Genomic DNA, 21,700 nt, shown 5'->3' on the forward strand with positions numbered 1-21,700 from the left:
AAGATAATAAGTTTATCAAGCACATAAACTTTCTTTATTTAACACAAATATAGACATCCGATAAGCTTCTACTCGATTTATGTACAGCAAGAATTACGTTTACTTTAAAATCTAACAGTTGAATACCTTACCAATAATACTATGAACACAAAAAGGAATGTCGTTCATTATTACGCGAAATTCACACTACTGTAAAATAAAAATTTAAAAAAAAATTATAAAACTATAAAATAGCTTTATAATATCTTTTTAGTAGCTGTACTACTACTAATGTGATACTTTCAAAAATAAGTTTTAGCTCAGAGGGGCTATTAATTTCGTTTTGCCATTTTGTGGCGTTTCACTTTTCAAATCGTTGCCACCAAGTATTATCGCACTCTATTATATTTAAAGAAATTAAATAATGAGGAATCTGCAGAATGTATGAATGTTTCTCGCACAGTGATAAAACAACGCTACCTAGAGCCATGAAATTCTGAATAACGTAATCCTCCATCCTAATATAGGCATCTGGAGGCCCAAATTTGGAACTGAGAATTTGTTTTATTATCTATTTCATATTTTGTAAAGCATTTATGAGTTTTTGATTGAGAAACCCAACGATTTCAAAGCGAGCAATGACAACATTGTACAGAAAAAAACATTTTCATCTCTAGCGCGGGAGATTATGTATCGGAAATTCTAAAGATATGCTTTTTTTAAATTATATGATATTGCTGTTGAATTGAATTTTATGGTTTAAGGGCGAAAAACATGATATTTAATAAATAAAGATAACACGCAAAACGTTAAATAATGGCCCTTTGGAAGTAATATAAAATCTGAAGGCTTACAGATTTATTTATTTATTTATTTATTATTATTATTTTGTGTGTAATTTTATTACGTTTTAAAACTGGTTTCTAAGTGAGGACTTTCTAAGGGAAACTGGCTCGTATACATGTTACACATATGGAAAGCCACAAAAACGCCGGCTAGCTCGTTCCCGGGATTCAAACCTCGGACCAAACTACCTGCGTTCAGCGACTCTACCGCTCGGCAGCTGGTGGGCTTGTTAGTAGAATTATACTGCATTATTATTGTATTGTGCTATAAAGTAACAATGCTATAAGACTGAGGGTTTGTTCATGGAATAGTACTTTTGTAACCTATTATAGTATTAAAAAATCATTGTTTCTTTGCAAATTTTACAAAAACAAAACAAAAAAAACTGTTCATAGCATTCTCATTTTTATATTGTAAAAGAGATATTGATTATTATTAGTTTTCTATTTAAAATGTGTCGAAACGCTGGTTTGACAAGGACTTCAACTGCAAGAGACCTACACTGACTTTTTTACTTTAGTACTTACACTGTGAAAATATTACTATCTTTTAATTATTTTCACAGAATAAAATCTTTTGAGAAGGAAGAATATTTAAACTGAGTAGTTCTTATATATATAAGAAATTCAAGTAACAGCAATGTAATATTAAAAAAAAAGGTGTTAGTAATTGTGTGACAAAAATTGCAAACGAATTTATCACACATACAGGATAGATTAGTTTAATTTTGGTTATATATTTTATATTGAAAAAATATTTTCTTTCGTGTTAATTATAGAATAAATTATTTAAAATTAAGCATTTTGATGCGTGTGTGATAGTTGAATGCAGTAGCAATCGGCCATACTGTAATAGCGAATGAATTTTATTTCTTTTCCTGAAAGAAATAATTTTCATAGTAAAAGAAAATAAAAAAAAGGGAAGAAATATTAGGAAAGAAATATTTTCTTTCTAATTTATTATGTAAAGAAATATTTTTCCAATAGTAACTGTAAAATAAATTGCGGGAAAACAGTTTTAATGTAAGCATGAGAAAAAAAAAAAGGAAGAAAAAAAACTTAGTTTGCTATTCGATTGTAATGCAAATTAATCATATTATAAATTTAAATGATTAAAATTGTTTATTTCTAAAAGGATTTGAAGTAAGCTTAATTCATTTACTTTTATCTATTTACCATTGCTTTCGTGGTATCCCATATCACTCTTTATTTCTTAGCTCGAAATTCCTGAGTTAAGTTTCCCCTTAAAAAACGAAATTTTCCTTCACATAACACAGCAGCATATTCCGCTGTGTGTTGGTCATAATACTGTTTTGTGCAATTTTTTTCGAACTACAAATGCAGCGTGTGAGTTAGTGAAATAATGGGAGAATATTTCTAGAACTTCAGCCAGCGCCCGCTATAAATTTCGTCACTCGTCTGTACTGCGATTGGTCTAAAGCTCCTTGAAGCCTTGTCCCCTTTCAGTAAAGTTAAATGGACCTACCCGCCCACCAACTGAGGACCACAGAATGGCTTTCTCCGATAAGTTGTTGATAGCTGTCCATACCGGTTTCTTTGAGTCAATATTGTTCGCTTAAGTTGTAGACAGATCCAGTGATCATAGAATAGGCGTCCACACTAGGGCCCTCTCTTTTTTCCTCCTCCCACACTTCCTTCCACCCTACTTTTTCTCCTCCCACCTGATCCTTATCAGAAGTCAAGTAAAAAGATGTTTCTACATCTTGACACTCGAGAATAAAATACGATCTGTGTCATCTAAAAAATTAGCTTATTCTTTGGAGGATTGCAGTTAATACCGAAAAATCAAAAGCAATAATTTTTCGCAAAGGCCAAACAAATTTAACTCCACCTAGACCTCTTCTGTTTGACGAAGAAATTGACTGGGTTGACGAAGTTAAATATCTAGGAGTCATTCTTGATAAAAAATTGACTTTTCAGAATCATCTCAGGGAGAGTGTGAAAAAAATCAATATCGCACTTGCAACTATGCGCACACTTCTTGGCTGAAGAAGTCATATATCCGTTTCTAATAAACTCTTCTTATATAAATCTATACTTCGACCAGCATTACTCTATGCTAGTCTTGTCTTGGGCCACGCCTCCAAAACTCACCTTCAACACATCCAAGTTCTTCAGAACAAAGCACTCAGAGAGATCATCAACGCGCCATGGTTCATTCCAAATTCGTATATCCATCGTGATCTCAAAGTAGATACAATTCAAAATTATATTCAAAAACTTGCCAGAAATTTCTTCTATTCAGTTCTCACTCATCCTAACAACTGCATCAACTCTGTTAGATGTTCTCCATTTCCCAGAGAAAAGCACAAATATTCATCTGATATTCTCCATCCTTAACATTTTCACTCATACTAGATTCTTCAGTTCACTGATTTGGACCTTCGAACAGACATTCACCTTTTTCGACGACTGATGGCAGCCACCTGACTTTTACTTTCGTCTTTTTGTTTTACTGATGTTCTTCACGTGATGCAGAGTAAAAGGAGCTTTCTGAAACTCAAATCCACTGTATGTTCTTACCAAGGAGGTTAGCATAGAAGGAGGGAAGGTTCAACTCAAACGGTGAAGCTTGGCGGCCATGTTAACTGTTATCACAGTGACTTGTGCAAGGAAGTCTGTAATTGTAACATTTTTTCCCCCTTTTCTTTTTGAAGCATGTCAGCTTATATTGCATATGGATGCACAAATAGATTTTCAAAAAATATTCCTGGGATTACTGTTTACTCGTAAGTATTGATTTTCTTTTTTTGTGTGTGTGTGTGTAATTTCATAAATATGTTAAAAAATATCACAATGTCATGTTGTTTTCTTTTCAGATGTGAAAAAAAAAGACTTAATAATAATCGAAACATGTTAAATACACTTTAATGTTTTTGCTTACAGCTGGTATCTTCGTTCCTTAACATATAATGATATGTGCTAGTAATTAAACTGTATGATTTGAACGCTTAGGTAAATAGTTTCATAATTTTCATGAAAAGTAAGAAATCAATTGTTACTATTTTTATCAATTGTAAAAGTGTTAAATAAAGCAACGCTTTCTTTATGCATTAATTATTATTCATTTTTAAGTTTTGTGAACTGTTACGAATATAATTTGTGCATTTGATCGAGATAAACTGTTCAGTTGTTAAAATGTTTTTGCATAAGCTTACAAATTTCTGGGCAGTATTGCGATAAACGTAAGTAAAATATTTACACAATTGAACATGTGGAAAGATATATCCAAAAATTTATATAGGTACATTTCTGTAATTCAGCTTAATTCAGGGTAATTTCTTTGAGATTTATAAATATGAAACGCGCATAAGCTGAAATCATTGAATTCACATAAATCTAGTTTATTTTATTAATATTTATTTGCTTGTTTATATAAGGTTGTTGGTTGTGAAAAAAAATCTATTTAAAACATTCATTTAAAAAAAGCAACATGTTACCATTTTTTTAGATAATTATCTGCTATTAATTTCAGGTAAAAATTATTCTAAGTGATTCTTTAATAAATTGTAATAATATTGCGAATAAATCAGAAATATCACTTCTTAAAGAAACAATTGGAAAGTATACTCAACAAGTTGATAATAAAACCTATACAAATTCTTGAAGTTATGCAGAAACATCATTTAGATTTCGAACTATTTCTTAATGATTTTCTGTACTTAGTAAATTAAGGATATCATCTTTATAACTTTAAAACAAAAAACTAACAATAGCGAAGCATTTCATTATAAATTTAAGATATTTTTACTAGAAAATCCCTGCATTTAACAGCTGAGAAACACGTACGTTTCACTACCGTATGGCAAATGTTTTGAAGTTACAAACATGGACGCCGCTTGTTCCGTGGAGCTTCATTCCCCGATAGTGGAGGAAACTGCGAACCCTCCCTCCTTCTATTCTAACCTCCTTGGTTCTTACTAGTAGTAGTCCTTGCTAATGCTTGCTGACATGTTTTACGTTATGAAATGAAATGAAGTCATCGTGTCCAAAGAACTTATTTGTTTACTTAATTTTTTCGAATGATTTTTATTGTTGATGAAGTGTTGAAATACAGTTTTAATAAAGTTGAAACTAGACGTCTTTTTAATGAAGATTTATGTTATCGGAAAGATTCTTTTTTCACTTTGAAGTTTTGAACGCTATTAATTCTTAAGGAGTGAATTTATAAAGGTTTAGAGTGAATGCTCAAAGATGTTGTCTGAAGTATTCTATTTATTTATTATAAGGTGAGTTATAGTTCTGTTATAATATTTTTATCTCTTTAGCAATGAACTCCGCTGGTGTTCGTTTAGAAACGATAATAACTATGTATATACGAAATTCGGGGAAAAATACGAAGATAACATCGCTTCGAAAGCACGGTGGTTTTGGATACGTTAAGAAATTTCTGTTTTACTACTCTTTTGTTCATAATTAAGTTAATGTCTATCAATTTAGTTATTGAAATGGTGAACAAATTACCAGTGAATACGTAATGTAAATGAAATTAGGTGAACATTTAGAAGGACCAGTATTGTTTTACTTTGGTGAACGTAAGTCTACAGATTTCCATTGGTGTAATACAAAAGAATCATGAAGTTTTTCCTTGGGGAGAAAAAAGTGTACTAGTAATCTGTTTTTTATAATTACGCTGTTGACTTAACGAGGTGACCTTAAAAAAATGTAATGTTCTTTTACTTACGAGGAGACAATGTACGAATAGAATACATAGAAGAAAATGTAATTTATATTTTAACTATATAATTATGTTATTATAATTTTCGGGTTTTCTTCCGCAAAAGGTATTCTTGATTTCTCTATCTGTCATTCTTTCTTTAACACATGCATGTGGCTGCATTGGAAACAGAGTATATTTCATTTAATTTGTTGACTGTAGGGGGAACTTTACTAGATACCTATTCAGTGAATTACTGCTAACAAATTAACGTGCTATAATGATGCTTTCCTGCAGTAAAAAAAGTTATTAGTTTATTGGAAAAAAAATATTTATAAGATACCTATTTGCTGTAGATAGATTTGCATATTTTTTGTGTTGTATGTTTTGTGCTAACTAAAATCCTTAAGAATGACTTTTATGTTTTGATGATGCATTGCATTTTCTGTATCCCCAGTCTTACGTTAGTGATTTGTTAAAACAGATGTGTATAATCCAGTGTTGTGTCCTATGCCAGTTGCTTCAAACTGTTCTTTGTGGTTTGTAATGTGTCAGATTGCTGCAACATGCCGGAAAATTACTGACTTTGCATTACAAAAACAGAGTCATATAACCAGACTGCTATAAAAGCAACATTTAAAAAAATGATATGCCTCTTCAGCACCTAACTTAGAAATAAAACTTTTGGTTGGATCCTAGCAGAGCCCACACCCATGGAGCGCCCACTTATATGGCACGTATCGATGTGCACAAGGACAAAGTCAAGGGAGTGTGTAATGACAAGTTTGTGCAATTTTGGGATGTTTTTGTAAGTGAAAATAGGTCGATGTGTACATGGGAACCGAGTTTGTGCAATTTTTTTTACTTCTTACTTTCAAGCTTGCGATTTTGAGAAACTCACAAAGCAGTGGGTGATTCTGAACTTTTCCAGTTTGTCACCAAGGGTGTGTATGGGCTCTCCTAGGATTTTACCAAACTTTTTTTTTTGTGGATGTATTCTTGGCCTTTTAATAGCTGAGTAGATAAAAGCGCCGATATTTTGACCTAGATTCAGATCCCAGTGAATGTCCTGACTGAAAGGTATTTTTATTTTTCTCCCCATTTGTGTAATGTGAATGAGAGCCATTTTTCTTATATAACTCTCCACAAGGGCTTCCCTTTTTTTAAATAGGTGTTGCATGTTTTAGTGTCCTCAAGTACGGTGCATACTCATGTTTTATCATAATCAAATTCAAAATTTACAATAACAAAACTGTTAATGCTGATTTGGTTAATCGGTTGATCTTTACATTATGGTAACTTGGCGATTTTTTGGCGAAAATTTGACAACCAACTCTCCTACAGCAACCCTCTATTTTTTTTCCCCGCCGCCATTTTCTCTTCACGAAGTAAAGACATGTTTCTTTTCTTTTTATCTACTGAACACTTCTTCCAACAATCTAGTAGCCGAATTACACTTATGCTAGAAATTTTATCAAACAAAACTGCTTAATCATGACAAATATTCACTGCAAAATTGGGAAAAAGTGCACAATACCATACTCCTTACGCGTTTTTCAAAATAACACATACACATAAACCATGTACACGCCGACTTATTTTTACTTAAAAAAACATCCCAGAATTGCACAAAAATGGCATTGCGCACACTCTTCACTATATCCATGTACACTGCTTTTTTCTCATAAATTAGAAAAATTTCACGAAAATACATGACAATTTTCTCAATCTTTAAACCCGGTAAAACGAACACATATGAAATTACCTGATCGCGAAAAAGTATTTACCCTTTACAAATATGAACATTTCCACATATAAAATAAACAAAATATCCAAAAACTTTTACCTCTAAATCATCTATTACATTATACACATCACCAACAAATTCATACTGCAAGCATTACAAATACTTAGTATCAAATATTTAAATTATTTCCATGCACGTTTATTTCAACTTAAACGTATACCAAATTCCTACAAACATAAAATTCACAAAATAACTATCATTTCATTAAAATATAATTAAATTCAAAAACACTACTTAAAATATAAATGAGCACATACATTAAATTAATAAAAATTACCTTACAATCCTAATTACTTTAAACTAAATCATTGCTAATAACAATTTTCCCAATAATACCAAATTCCTTTCCACCTTACATTTAGAACAATGCATAAAAATAATATCCTCAAGTAATTAAAAATACTAACTTGCCTAATCTTCTTCAGAATCTTGATTACGTGCCGGATACACTTTTCTAATTCATTCAATAAAACTATTGAAAGATTTTTTCTGCGAATTTTTCCTCCATACTTCCTCCGCTAAATAAAAAGCAAACTTCTCTTTATCACAATGCCTAAATACCCATTTCGAATTCACTTTAGTTAGGGCCATGGGATCCAAAAATTAAACAACACTGTTTCACACAACACAGAATAAAGCTAAATACAAAATTTCCACATTTTTTCCTGATTTCCCCCCTTTTCCGATTAAAGAACCATAATTCGTCCATTAATATCACATGACATATCCCATGATCTCTCATTTCCCTCACGCAAAATAATGCGTAATCAGAACTGAGTACTGCTCACATTATTACCAAAGTCCCAGGTAGTAACCTTTATCACCTCCAAAATGTCGCCAAACTACCAGTTACCATATTGTAAAGATCAACCGGTTAATCTTTAGATTATGGTAACTTGGCGAAAATTTGGCGACCAACCCTGCTACAGCAACCTGCTAGTTTTTGTTTGGACGCCATTTTGTTTTCGCGAAATAAAGGCTTTTTTTTTTTTTTTTCAACATTTTTTTCCAACAATCTGTTAGCCAAATTACGCTTAAGCTAGAACTTTTGTGGAACAAAAGTGCTTAATCATGACGAAGATTAGGTCCGAAATTGGGAGAAAGTGCAGAATCGCAAACTGCTTGCCACGTTTTTAAGAATTGCACATACACGGCATCCATGTACACGTCGACTTATTTTCACTTTAAAAAAAATCCCAGAATTGCACAAAAATGGCATTGCGCACACTCTTGACTTTATCTATGTACACATCAACCTATTTTCACTTAAAAAGTCAAAGAAAATTGACAAAATTCCCATTTTTCTTACTCTTGTAAAAAGCGCGAAACAAATAAGTGGGTGATTCTGCACTTTAGCAGCGAAATTGTTTCTAAGTGCTTATTAGCTAAAATCACAGTCGGAATTTTCCGGAAAATGTCACATTACATGTCTCATGATCTCTCATTTCTCTGAGACAAAATAATCTGCGATTCGAACTGTGTACTTCTCAGATTATTGCTAAAGTCCTAGCTAGTAACCTTTATCACCTTACCAAAATGTCGCCAAACTACCTGTTACCATATTCTAAAGATTAGCCAAAAATTGCTCCACAAAATCCTATCAAGTTATGTTTAGTCAGCGGTTTTGTCATGGAATCAGCCAGATTATCTTTGCTTGGAACATATTTTAGATAAAAAATTTCCCTGTTCAGTAGATCACGAAAAATGAATAGCTTTACATCTATATGTTTTGTCCTTGAGTTTTCAATGGGTGATTTTGTAAAACTTACAGCAGCCATGTTATCTGCAAACAATATAGGTTTTGAAACATAGTTACTTGCAATTTTAAACTGAATGCATTCATCCAAAATGTTTTTAAACCAAACAATTCTTTTGCTGATTTAGTTATGGAAATAAATTCAGCCTCCATAGTAGACACACTCACTGTCCTTTCTTTAAATGTATGCCAAGATACAGGTGATTCTCCCAAAAAAGCTATTTGTCTGCCAATAGACACCATATCATCTCTGCTTGAAGCAAAATCTGAATATATATATTAGCTTCAGTTCCTTGCATACGAGTTTAAGTTTGTAGCGTCTGGTATTGGAAACGTATCCCAAAAGTTTAAGTAATCCTTCCCAGTGAAACTTACCAGGATTGCTTTGAAACTGAGAAAATATATTAACAGCATAGGCTATATCCGGACGAGTACGATTGCAAAGAAACGAGAGGCATCCTAAAACATTTCTATAAGGATAATTTGTCATCTTGGTCATTTCTTCTTGTGTACTGGGACTTTGAGTATTTCACACCTTTAACTATTGGAAGGGAAGTAATTTGTATTTTAAAAGACTTGAATCGATTAGCTATGTCTTCTGTATATAATTGCTGATGAATCAGGACACTATTGTTCTCATATTCAAATTCTACACCCAAGAGCTTTCTTGTTTTACCCAAAATTTTCAAATCAAACTGTGAACTCAGAACTCTTAATATCCTTTTAGCCTGAACTTCACTTTTTCCAAACACAACAATATCATCAACCAACAGAATGACAAAATCTTTAAATCGATAGACACAATTACACCAGTCAAACTTGGTAAACCCTAGGTTACATAGTGTTTTATCTAACTCTTAGTACCATAATCGTCCACTCTGATGCAGACCATACAAGGCCCTATCTAAACAACACACAGAAGTTTCTTTATCTCGCTCTACAAAACCCTGAGGTTGGGACATGTAAATTTCCTCAGATAAAGGAGCATAGAGATAGGCACTTTTTACGTCACACTGTATATTTGCCCATCCATGGTGTGCAACTAGGAGAGAGGAAAAGAGCCTTATTACTGAAAAGTTGGGTTGATCTTTGGATTATGGTTACTTGGCGATTTTTTGGCGAAAATTTGGCTACCAACTCTGCTACAGCAACCCTCTATTTTTTTTTTCGCCGCCATTTTGTCTTCACAAAGTAAAGACATGTTTCTTTTCTTTTTATTTACTGAACACTTTTTCCAACAATCTACTAGCTGAATTACACTTATGCTAGAAATTTTATGCAACAAAACTGCTTAATCATGACAAATATTAACTGCAAAATTGGGAAAAAGTGCACAATCGCAAACTCCTTGCGCGTTTTTCAGAATAGCACATACACATAAACCATTTACACGTTGACTTATTTTTACTTAAAAAAAAAATCCCAGAATTGCACAAAAATGGCATTGCACACACTCTTAACTTTATCCATCTACACTGTTATTTTCTCATAAATTACAAAAATTTGCACGAAAATGCAAAAAAATTCTGTAAATCTTTAAACTCAGTAAAAAGCACATATATGAAATTACCTGATCGCGAAAAAGTATATACCCTTTCCAAGGATGAACATTTCCACGTATAAAATAAATAAAATATCCAAAAACTTTTACTTCTAAATTATCTATTATATTATAAACGTCACCAACGAATTCATACCGCAAACATTACAAATGGTTACAAATACTTAGTGTCAAATATTTAAATTATTTCCATACACGTTTACTTCAACTGAAATGTATACCAAATTCCTACAAACATAAAATTCACAAAATAACTGTCATTTAATTAAAATATCACTAAACCATGTACACGTCGACTTATTTTTACTTAAAAAAAATCCCAGAATTGCACAAAAATTACATTGTGCACACTCTTCACTATATCCATGTACACTGCGTTTTTCTCATAAATTAGAAAAATTTCACGAAAATGCATGAAAATTTTGTGAATCTTTAAATCTGGTAAAAAGAACATATATGAAATTACCTGATCGCAAAAAGTATATACCCTTTCCAAAGATGAACATTTCCACGTATAAAATAAATAAAATATCCAAAAACTTTTACCTCTAAATTATCTATTATATTATAAACGTCACCAACGAATTCATACCGCAAACATTACAAATACTTAAGTGTCAAATATTTAAATTACTTCCATGCACGTTTACTTCAACTGAAATGTATACCAAATTCCTACAAACATAAAATTCACAAAATAACTATCATTTAATTAAAATATCACTAAACTATGTACACGTCGACTTATTTTTACTTAAAAAAACATCCCAGAATTGCACAAAAATGGCATTGCGCACACTCTTCACTATATCCATGTACACTGCTTTTTTCTCATAAATTAGAAAAATTTCTCGAAAATGCATGAAAATACTCAACGTATTCCAAAATACTACAAACATGTAACTCACAAAATCACGATCACTAAATTAAAATATAATTAAATTAAAAAACATTACTAAAAATATAAATAAGCACATACATTAAATTAATAAAAATTAGATTACAATCCTAATTACTTTAAACTAAATCATTGCTAATAACAATTTTCCAATAATATCATATTAATTTATTTACTCCTTACATTTAGAACAATGCATAAAAATAACATCCTCAAATGATTAAAAATACTAACTTACCTAATCTTCAGAATTTTCATTACGTGGCACGCACACTTCCACTATTTCACACAACACACAATGAAGCTTAATACAAAATAATGTAGTACTACAGTTTTCCAAATTCCCCCCCCCTTTTCCAATTAAAGAACTGTAATTCGTCCATTAATGTCACATGACATATCTCATGATCTCTCATTTCCCTCACACAAAATAATGCGTAATCGGAACTGAGTACTTCTCACATTATTACCAAAGTCCTAGGTAGTAACCTTTATCGCCTCTAAAATGTCGCCAAACTACCAGTTACCATATTCCAAAGATCTGCCAAAAGTTGACTACAGAAGAGTAGGTTTCATCATAGATATCGTATTTAATTTGCTGATAACCCTGAGCCACCAAACGAGCTTTAAAATGAACAATGTTTCCAAATTCGTCACGTTTAATGTTCTTCAACATGTTGAGTTTAATGTTCTTCCACCTGCAACGTAGCAGAGTCTTGTCTTTAGGAAGTGGAACAAAATGCCATACCTTATGCTTTCGCATGTCGGCCATTTCCTCTTCCATCACCTCTATGCATTTATCCTTTTCTGTGGATTTCATTACTTGGTTATAAGTGTTTGGAATTGAAACCTCTACTCGGCTGTCTTGGGTGAATGATGTTGAAGGAATGCCGGTTGGGTCGATTTCACCACTATAAGTATTGCTTCCCTTGAAATCAAACAAGGTAGGATCATACTGAATATTATTCTCAGTGCTATACTTTTCCACATCATTTGGTGATCATAGTCTTTGATTAGACCTCTTTTCAAAATAGTACACATTCGTACGAATGCCGTCTGGCCTTGGAACAGGTTTACGAAGCCAAGTTACCTGTCTCAATGTAGATTGAGTGTCAGTGCTAGGTATAGAAGAGGGTACACTGGTATCAATTCTTTCCTCTATTTCAGGGGAGTAGCCAACTGGAGTATCAATAGATTGGAACTTGACCCTCTCTTCAGATTCCAAATCAGGAAGAGTGCCCAGTGCAGCTCTATTGCAACTTCTCTGCATCCCAACTGACTCTTTAAAAGTAGCATTTAGGGTTTCTACTACTTTTTGTTCATTTTCAACTAAATTTTGTACCCTTTTGCTCTTACACTGTATCCAATCAATCAGCCCTTCGTTGCCTTTGGATCAAGCTTAGAGTTTCTTTTAGCTTTTGGAATTCTCACCTGGGGAATCTTTCCAAATGCCTTAAGGTGACGCACTGATGGTTTTCGCATAGTATACAATTCGAATGGGGTTCTATCTTGACCTTTATGACAAATTCTATTAAATGAATATGCAAAATAAATCACTGCATCTGACCAAAATTCAGGACTCATTCCACTATCATGTAAAATTGCACGTACATTGTTGAGAGCTGTCTGATTGAATCTCTCACAAACTCCATTTTGTTCCGGAGTATGTATGTTTGTAAATTCGTGCTTTACTTCATTTTTATTACAGTATATCCTGAATTGTTCATTGTCATATTCTCGTCCATTTTCAGTTCTAAAATATTTCAGCTTAAGATTCAGAGATCTTTCAGCACGTACTATACGCCTTTCAAAGACCTCAAATACCTGGCTCTTCTCTACAATGGGGTACACTACCACATAACTAGACTATTCGTCAATAAAGGAAACGAAATAACGTTCACTATTCCTACCTGGAATGTTAATAGGTCTCTATACATCAGAAAAAAACACTTTCAAGCAGTTTCTTCACTTGAATACCTTCTAAAGGTCTGCAGGAAATTCGTCTTTGCTTATTGATTTGGCAATGTTCACAAAACGAATTAGGTAAATTCTTTAACACAGGAAGACCTCGAACTGAATGTCTCTTACTAGTCCTGACAATAGCACCATAATTTATATGACCAAACCGACCATGCCATAATTCACTAATGTTATGTTGAACTATGGATGCTTCAAATTTCACAGATTTGCCCCCCTTTTTCACTATTTTCGGGAACACGTGATAATTACCTCCTATCAACTTATCCTTAAAAATGGTTTCATTTTCATCGTTAGTAATTTTAATTTGCCCATTTTTACCATAAAATCTTGCTCCATTGATATCCATCTTAGGTCCAGATATTAAATTTCGTCTCAGTTCAGATGAGTATGAAACATCTTCAAACAAAATAATTTTATTCCCAAATTTCATTTTAACAGTGCCTTTCCAATTCATAATTGGAAAAGTTGTCCCATCAACAGCTACTAGCATGTTCTCATTCTTCACAGAAGAAAAAGTATCGTACAATTCACGATTTTTACAAAAATGATGAGGTGCAGCAGTATCAAAAATACAACTATCATCATTTTCCTCCAAGTTGGTAACATTAGCATGAGCTATGAAAAAGGACTCAACATGGGAATTTTTTTTACCTTGGGTTTACATAACTTGGGTTTAGACTTACGTTTAGGGGATGTTTTGTTATACTAGATACAGCTGAGGAAACAGAAGAAGCAGGCGAGGGTGAGCTGGAAAAATTACCTTTCATTCTACAGTACTTTTGAATATGACCTGGACGGCCACATTTATAACACTTGAACCCTTTATTCTGCTTAAATTTGGGTTCAAAGTGAGTACTTTGAACTTCTATAGTCTCATTAGAATTTTCTGTCTATATCCCTTAAATTAAGACGTGTTCCCTCTGCAAGTATTTACAGTTCAACATTTTTAAATATAAATTTTTCATCTGGCCACCTCAAAAGGTTCTGAACTACCTGATCATATTTTTCTGGAAGAAACCTAAGAATTTGTACTAGCCACTTAATATAATTATTTGATTTTTTTGGGGGGGGTTAAACTCAAAAGATTTTAGGTGCCAAGAATGTATTTAAACTCTTGATTTTTTTTTAAATTTATTATTATTTATGAGGAACTGACTGATTGTAGAATGAATATTTTTCCTCTGGTGTTTGTGAGGTTTTTGAATTAATGAAACTGTACCTTGTGCTCTTGAGTTAATTTAGTAATTGATAGAATATGTAGTTTAAGTGAATTGAAATAATGGTTTTGTTTGAGAAATGGCATTCTTTTTTACTCGAGCACCAGTGCAGATTTATTCTTATTTTCCAGGTCAAATTTTATTAGGTGTGATTTTGCATCTGATTGAGGTAATTGATTCTAAGAAAGTTGATTAAATGTAAAGTTGTTTAGATCATTCTTACAGTTCCTTCTCCTCCATACAGTATAGGAGTATAAGAGTTATCAGAATATTATTTTTAGTATATGCTTTTTATCTCTCTTTTTTTTTTTTTTTTTTTGTGTGTGTGTGTGTGTGTGTCCAGCACCAGCCGTGTAAAAATTTGTACCGAATAACTTGAAGTACCACTATTTAACCCTTATACAGCGGTTTTAACTTAAAAAGTCATCAGAAAATTACAGAATTTGCATCATCATAGAGCAGCTTACACTTCTCTCCATGTATACACCAATGTGCTTAGGGAAACACCAGAGGACTGCCACAGAACAATATTTATATTTTTACATCTGGTGAATACTGTTCAGCTATCTGCTTTACAATCTCTTTAAGGCAGTCTTTTTGCTTTCCTTCCAAACATTTTCTCCAAATTCCCCAAGATAACTTGGTAGGTGATGCCTAACCATCCCCCTCTGCCTATTCTCTACTTAATAGGTCCTTATAATCTCTTCACATTGTGTGTGTGCATGCCACTTAGGGGATCTACAAAATTGTGCTTATGATTTACTTTCCACTGATCATAACAAGCTCGCTTGAGTTCTTGCATATTGTTCATTCTCCAGCTGTATGAAAAGACATTAGTTCCTTCAGCAATATGCTCTTTAACCTCTTCATCATCCGTAACGCGTCTAGCACATTCAAGTGAAACTTCCGCAGGACAGCCGTAACGCACTACAAGCGTTCTTCTACATTTTAAAACGTTTAACACTCTTTCTAAATGTTTACTTGTTTGAGTTTTTATTTTTGTTTGTTCTAATACCTCCTAAAGGGCAGCATTAATCAGGCATTCTATTTCTAATTGAATTTGCCCCTCGCGCCATTTTACATCAGATACAAGACAGTGAGAGATGGTTTCAATGTCTACTCTGCAGAAAGAGAAAAAAAATGAGGTTGGGAATTGGAAAGACAAGAAGGATATACGTTTAGTGAGTACAGTCCATAATAACGCGATGATTGAACACGGAAAAGAACTGTAAGAAAACCAATAATTGTAAAAGATTACAACAAAATGTGAGGGGTGGACTGCCTGAAACAGATGTTATCAAATTATCCTGCTGTTAGAAATAAGCAGAGATATTATTTTTCCATTATGCTTTATTTCCTTTTAATTTTACTTAATATTCATTGACATTCATCCACTACAAAAGTTATGTATGGAGAGTTATGATGTACAAAGAAAACAACATTACACGCTACGAAAAACAGGCGGCCACTGGGGAGAAATTTTCGCGGACAGGAGAGGATGGCGAAAGGATTAATTTTGCTTATTACTGTTGGTGCTCCAAGATCAGGAACCTGTTCTGGAAGAGTTTCCTTACTAATCCATCCAAACATCCAGTGTTGCAGAAAAACATTACTTGTATTATTCTTTTTTATTGTAAATAAACTTTCATCTAATTCAATAATACATCCACTACCACCAAGTTTTCTACATTCTTCTATTTCATATGGAAATAGAAGAATGTAGAAATAATAGTAGTAAATAAGTAGTATAATAGTAGTAATAGTAGAAATAATAGTAGTATAAAAGAATGTAGATACTAGGTATACACACTTCTTCCAGATAACTGCTGCAATCAGTAGTTTTATTTGGAGACATGTCAATTTCTTCTCAAAATTTTCTAGAAGTATATTCTTTAGACTAGTAATATAGAAAACAAACATCTGTGGTAAATGGTACTCGACTATCTTTAAACCAATTTCCTATTTGCATTTGAGCACTTTCCTGTCAATTTTTATGAGTACTTTTCTATACAGCTCGATTGCTTGTAAAATACAACTTCATGGAATACACATTCCTATACTCTCTGTTACTTGGCAAAATGGCATATTTCTGAAAAAATTCAACACCTTTTTTTTTCATTAGGAGGCAAACTCCACAATGATATTACAGTTTGTTTACAAGGGAAAAAACCTGCGCACACTACTCACAAGCAGAATTCACAATCATAATCCTCGAATCAAAAATTGCTTGCATTGTAAGCTGGGGGAGTTTGCAAGCTACCATTAGTGAATTGCCAGATAAAATATATTTTCATAAAATTCTGGTTTGCCAATTTTTGGTGACATAGTATTTTGTTCTGTATTTCGTATCAAGGTCGGGCAGATAATGCAAGAAAGAGTACATAGCTTTTGCAGAATTTTGAATCAGTGCCAAGTTGCTCTTTGATACTGGGAATTCTGCAGTACAACTTTTTTTTTTTTTTTTTTTAAGTTAAAACAGGTTGGCCTGTAAATGGAGAATAATGCCAAGTTGCTCAGGAATGCCGAGAATTTGGCAGTTATCTGATTTCTTTTAAAACATTGCTGCGTACGTAGGCAGAAGACTGGAAAAAAAAAAGACAAGTAAAGTGTTTTATGGATGATTCTTGCATTTTTAATTTTGTTAATTTGCTGCTGTTTTATGGAATTTTTAGTGCGGCACTGCTTTTTTAAAATTGCCAGTGTTTTCACATGTTAAGTTGCCAAAAAATTAGTAGCCAACGATTGGTGTGGGAGTGCTAGGCAGTTAATCAGAGAGTACAAGTTTTTTCCTATTCTGATATGCTTTAAGTTTCTAAACTTTAGAAGCATATTATATTTAGCTTATACAGGTAGGATTTTTTATAATTTCGTGCTGAGGCCTTGTGTCTGAATTTCAGAATATCAAGGAATCTTTTTTAAATGTTATTTTAATTTTGAATAGTATTTGTTCAGTTTTTGTAATTCAATTTTATGTGTTGTATGAGAAAGTATTCATCGTTATTTTCAGGATACACATTATATTTATAGATTTTTTTGTCTGTTTTTCAGAATTTCTGCATGAACAGTATTGTACACCAAGGAGTTAAGCAATTTTTTTTTATTATTCTGTATGATGTCATTAATATGGATCAGCTTGCTCAAGATTTAAGCAATGCTTTAGATGGAACATCTGATCTTTCCTGCAATAAGGTTAAGAAAGGAAAAACTTGGAAGTGCCGCTCGAAACCTAAGTGTTGTTTAATTGCTTTAGGCAGCAGTGTACCTAAGTCTAGTGCTGTTAGTGAAGATTCTGATTCTAGCTTAGATAATCAGGTGCCACAACAAATGGAAATTTCAATGCACATCGCTCGCCAGTGGAGTGATTCTGATGAAATAATTTCTAAAGTAAACAAACATAACTGTCATTTATCATCATGGAGACACTGTGCTACTAGCATGGGTGAATCTGATTCTGTCAATGAAAATTTTCAGTCATCTAGAGAACCTAGAAGAAAGCGAAAATTTAAAAGAATGACTGTTGATCCACCTTCTACAGCAGATCATGAATTTCAGTGCTTATCAAATGTTTCTTTATTTTCTCAAAAGCATAAACGCCTTTGCAATATAAAATCTTCAAAAATTTCAAAGCATTCCATTAAATCTTCAAAACTTTCAAAACTTTCTGTGTCTCAACTTTCTGCCGAGATGGAAAATATATGTAGAAACTTTACTGCTGCATCTTGTGGCAAGAGGAAGCGTTGCTCTCACGAAAGAAGCATTGAATGCAATAGCAATGATTGCAAAGAGGCCACTTCTGGAAAAAATTCTATTGATGCCTATCGATGTTCTAATCCACATCGCAGTGTAGAATATGTTATTGACAGAGCATGGTAAGTCTGTGTTTTATATCCGAGTTTTTTTCTTTTTTTTTCTGCCATGATAGATATTATCTTTCACAGGAAGAAAGCTTGAAGAATTTTTAAAAATCTGTTGACATAACCAATTAACATTTTGAAATATATTTAATAATGATAATTGTTATAAAATTTTGTGTTGCATTTTGTTTTCTGTTTACAAAGATAAATGCTAAAATTAGTGCTAAGGTTTTATTAGTCTTGCAAAGCTGTTTTGAAAATGTATCAACTACATAAACTATGCCGAAAGCTTATCTTGAAAATTTTGCAAGCATGGATCATTTTAAGGTATTATAGTTTGGGTAAACGAAAATTTAACAATACTTCTGCTTGAAAAGAGAGAGAGTATATCAGATCATTTCTTAGAATGCATAGAGTGTTTAATTAAAGTCAGTATCAATTAAAGATTTAATTTTATCTAATTTTAAAATGGAATAATTTCAGTAGTGCCGGATTTAGCATTTTCCCAAGTGGGGCAAAAACTTGCCAAAATCTTCATTTAAGTTTCTCTAACAAATTTTAATTTTTTTAATAAACATAAAAATAGGTAAGGTTTGAGATAAAATGTAAAATCCATTTTATAGTAAGAAATTCTTTATATGCTATTTTTGTTATAAAAGAAATATACATAACAAATGTTTTAGTTTCTTTACTTATGGCAAAGCATAAAAGGGCTATCTGCCTAAGAGGAGAGGGGCTTTTGGTGAGGACTGTCTAAGAGTAATTGGCTTGTATGCAAGTTGTGCATGAGCAAAATGATAGAAATGCCTATGCAGCAGTCAGCTAATTCACTGGGATTCTACCCCCCCCCCCCTCCCGACTGAACTACCAAGTGTTCAGACTTTACCTTCAGCTGCTGGTGGCCGACATGTGTAACAAAAGTTACATACTTAAAAACCTGTGCGAACTCTCTTAATGCAGTTGCTTCTCTAGTGCAATGAAATAATCAAATTTACATTTTCCCTGAAATAGGCATTTTTTTTTTTTTATATATATATATTTGCAACAATAACTACTCATACTAATAAATGATACTTAGAAAACGATTCAGCTCTAAAATAGTTCAACAAAGTACAAAAATGTGAATCGCACATTGCTAAACAATAAAAATTTCATTTAAACAAATATAAGCAAATTACAAATCACTTATGCAATGGCTTGAGTAATTTTATACCAGTTCCTGTATACTAACGGTAACTTGAACCTAGCATGTTAAAAATTCATTTCAAAATAACGCCTTTAATGTAGCATACTCAAGAACTCTGCTATCGTCCTCATACAGCTCGATAACCTAATAAATATTTACATATTCACACAAAAGACTATTTTTGCACTGTAATAATCCAATTTACATTTTCTCAGAAATACGCAATTTTGCAAGATTTGCAACAATAACTAGCCAAACTAATGGAAAATGATTCAGTACTAAATACCATATTTGCTGGTGTATAAGATGCACTTTTTTCTTTGAAAATGGGTCTGAAAAATGGGGTGCATCTTATATGCCGATATTCACTTCATTCTGCATTTGCAAATTTTTTTCTTGTTTCCTTGCAGAGTGCGGGAATATTACAGTTACGTAGAATGTAGTGAATGCACACGTGCTGTCATCCAGGATCACAGCTGGGTTCATTTAAGTTTTCCAATTTTCTTGAACGAATTTTAAGTGTGGGAAATTGTTTAGTTTTTCTTAAATTTGTTCGCAAGTTATGGCTCAAAAACAACATTGACAGTACTATAACATAGCATACGAGCTACGTGTGATTGTGCATGCATGGAAACAGGGCTGCAGACAGGCATTTTGAAAAAAAAAAAAAAAAAAAAAAATAAGAACTTGGCAGAATCAGGAAGAGGTAGTAATGCACTGGATGGTATAGAGAGGGCAATTTGTTATCTGAGTCCTCATATGCTGATTTAAAAGAAGTGACTCTTAATTTAGCTCTGGAGATGAGTGTCTTATGTTTTGACAAAGAAGATTAAAAGGTGTTCCTGCCCAGACAGATTGGGTATTTGCAGAAAATACTGCTTTGTATTTGTGTCTCTTTGTATTTGAAATACTGTAAATTCATTATAATGATCAGTAATAAAATTTCATCCTTCAAAAATGTGTATAAAAGGGGGGTGCGTCTTATACGTCGGCAAATACGGTACTAAAGCAGTTTAGCATAGTACAAAGAAATAGAAATGATGCATTGCTAATTAATTTCTTAAACAAATATATGCAAGTTACAAATCCCAAATGAAATGGATTCAATAATTAAAACACCAAATTCTTTAAATTAACAGGAGCTTTAACATGGCACTTTAAAATTTCATTTCACTTTAACACCTTTATGTAGACTACTCAAGAACTCTACTATCATCCTCATATATAACTATCATCCTCATATTTATATATTCACACAAAAGACTATTTTTTGCCCTGTAATAATAATGTAATGTACATTTTCTCTGAAATATGTAGTTTTGCAATATTTGCCCTAATAACTAGGCATACCAATGGGAAATAATTCAGTACTAAATACTAAAGCAGTTCAGCATAGTACAAAAAATAGAAATGGCACACTACTAATAACAGTTTAAACGAATATATAGAAGTTAAAAATTGCTAATAAAACAAATAATTGCATCCCTTTTTTCAATAAAATACTTAAATAAGTAAGACCTAATATTCAATCAAATATGCACCCGGAATAAAAATAATGTTTATTTACAAACAATAAATTACATAAGTTGGAACAATAGATTAGCTGATTAATTACGTAACTAACTTCCATTAGCGTAACATTTCATTAGCTGTACATAACAACAATGCAGGTTACTGCTGAAAGGAAAAGGTTAGTATTTGTATTTCTTTTCATAATTCTTATTTCATTAATCATTTTAAGTTCTTACCTGACGCTCTTAAAATATTATGGGATTAAAATTTTACTCCTCTAGCCTTTTGTTCTGCAGATATGTCTATGGTGTCATTATAATTATTTTGATATGCTGTTTGATTTTAGATTCCCAGAATTTTGAGACCTTGAATTCCCAGAATTGATAAATGCTCCTGGCTCTTCGATGATTGCAGATAGTTAGATAGT

The 21,700-nt window shown here is 32.5% G+C and overlaps 1 protein-coding gene across 1 annotated transcript in view; it reads left to right on the forward strand.

Annotated features, from left to right (window-relative positions):
- Window positions 1–4,799: 4,799 nt before the first annotated feature.
- Window positions 4,800–21,700, forward strand: part of LOC118179453 (uncharacterized) — an 84,383-nt gene continuing 67,482 nt past the window's right edge. The window contains exons 1-2 of the mRNA XM_085808451.1: window positions 4,800–5,074; window positions 17,770–18,590. Of these exons, the coding sequence (XP_085664577.1) occupies window positions 17,779–18,590 (812 nt within the window). The 5' untranslated portion in view covers window positions 4,800–5,074; window positions 17,770–17,778. The remainder of the gene's footprint in view (window positions 5,075–17,769; window positions 18,591–21,700) is intronic.

This window comes from Stegodyphus dumicola, chromosome X1, assembly GCF_044657685.1.
Source record: "Stegodyphus dumicola isolate Sdum_Otavi_A_Nest chromosome X1, ASM4465768v1".
Classification (NCBI taxonomy): Eukaryota; Metazoa; Arthropoda; class Arachnida; order Araneae; family Eresidae; genus Stegodyphus; species Stegodyphus dumicola.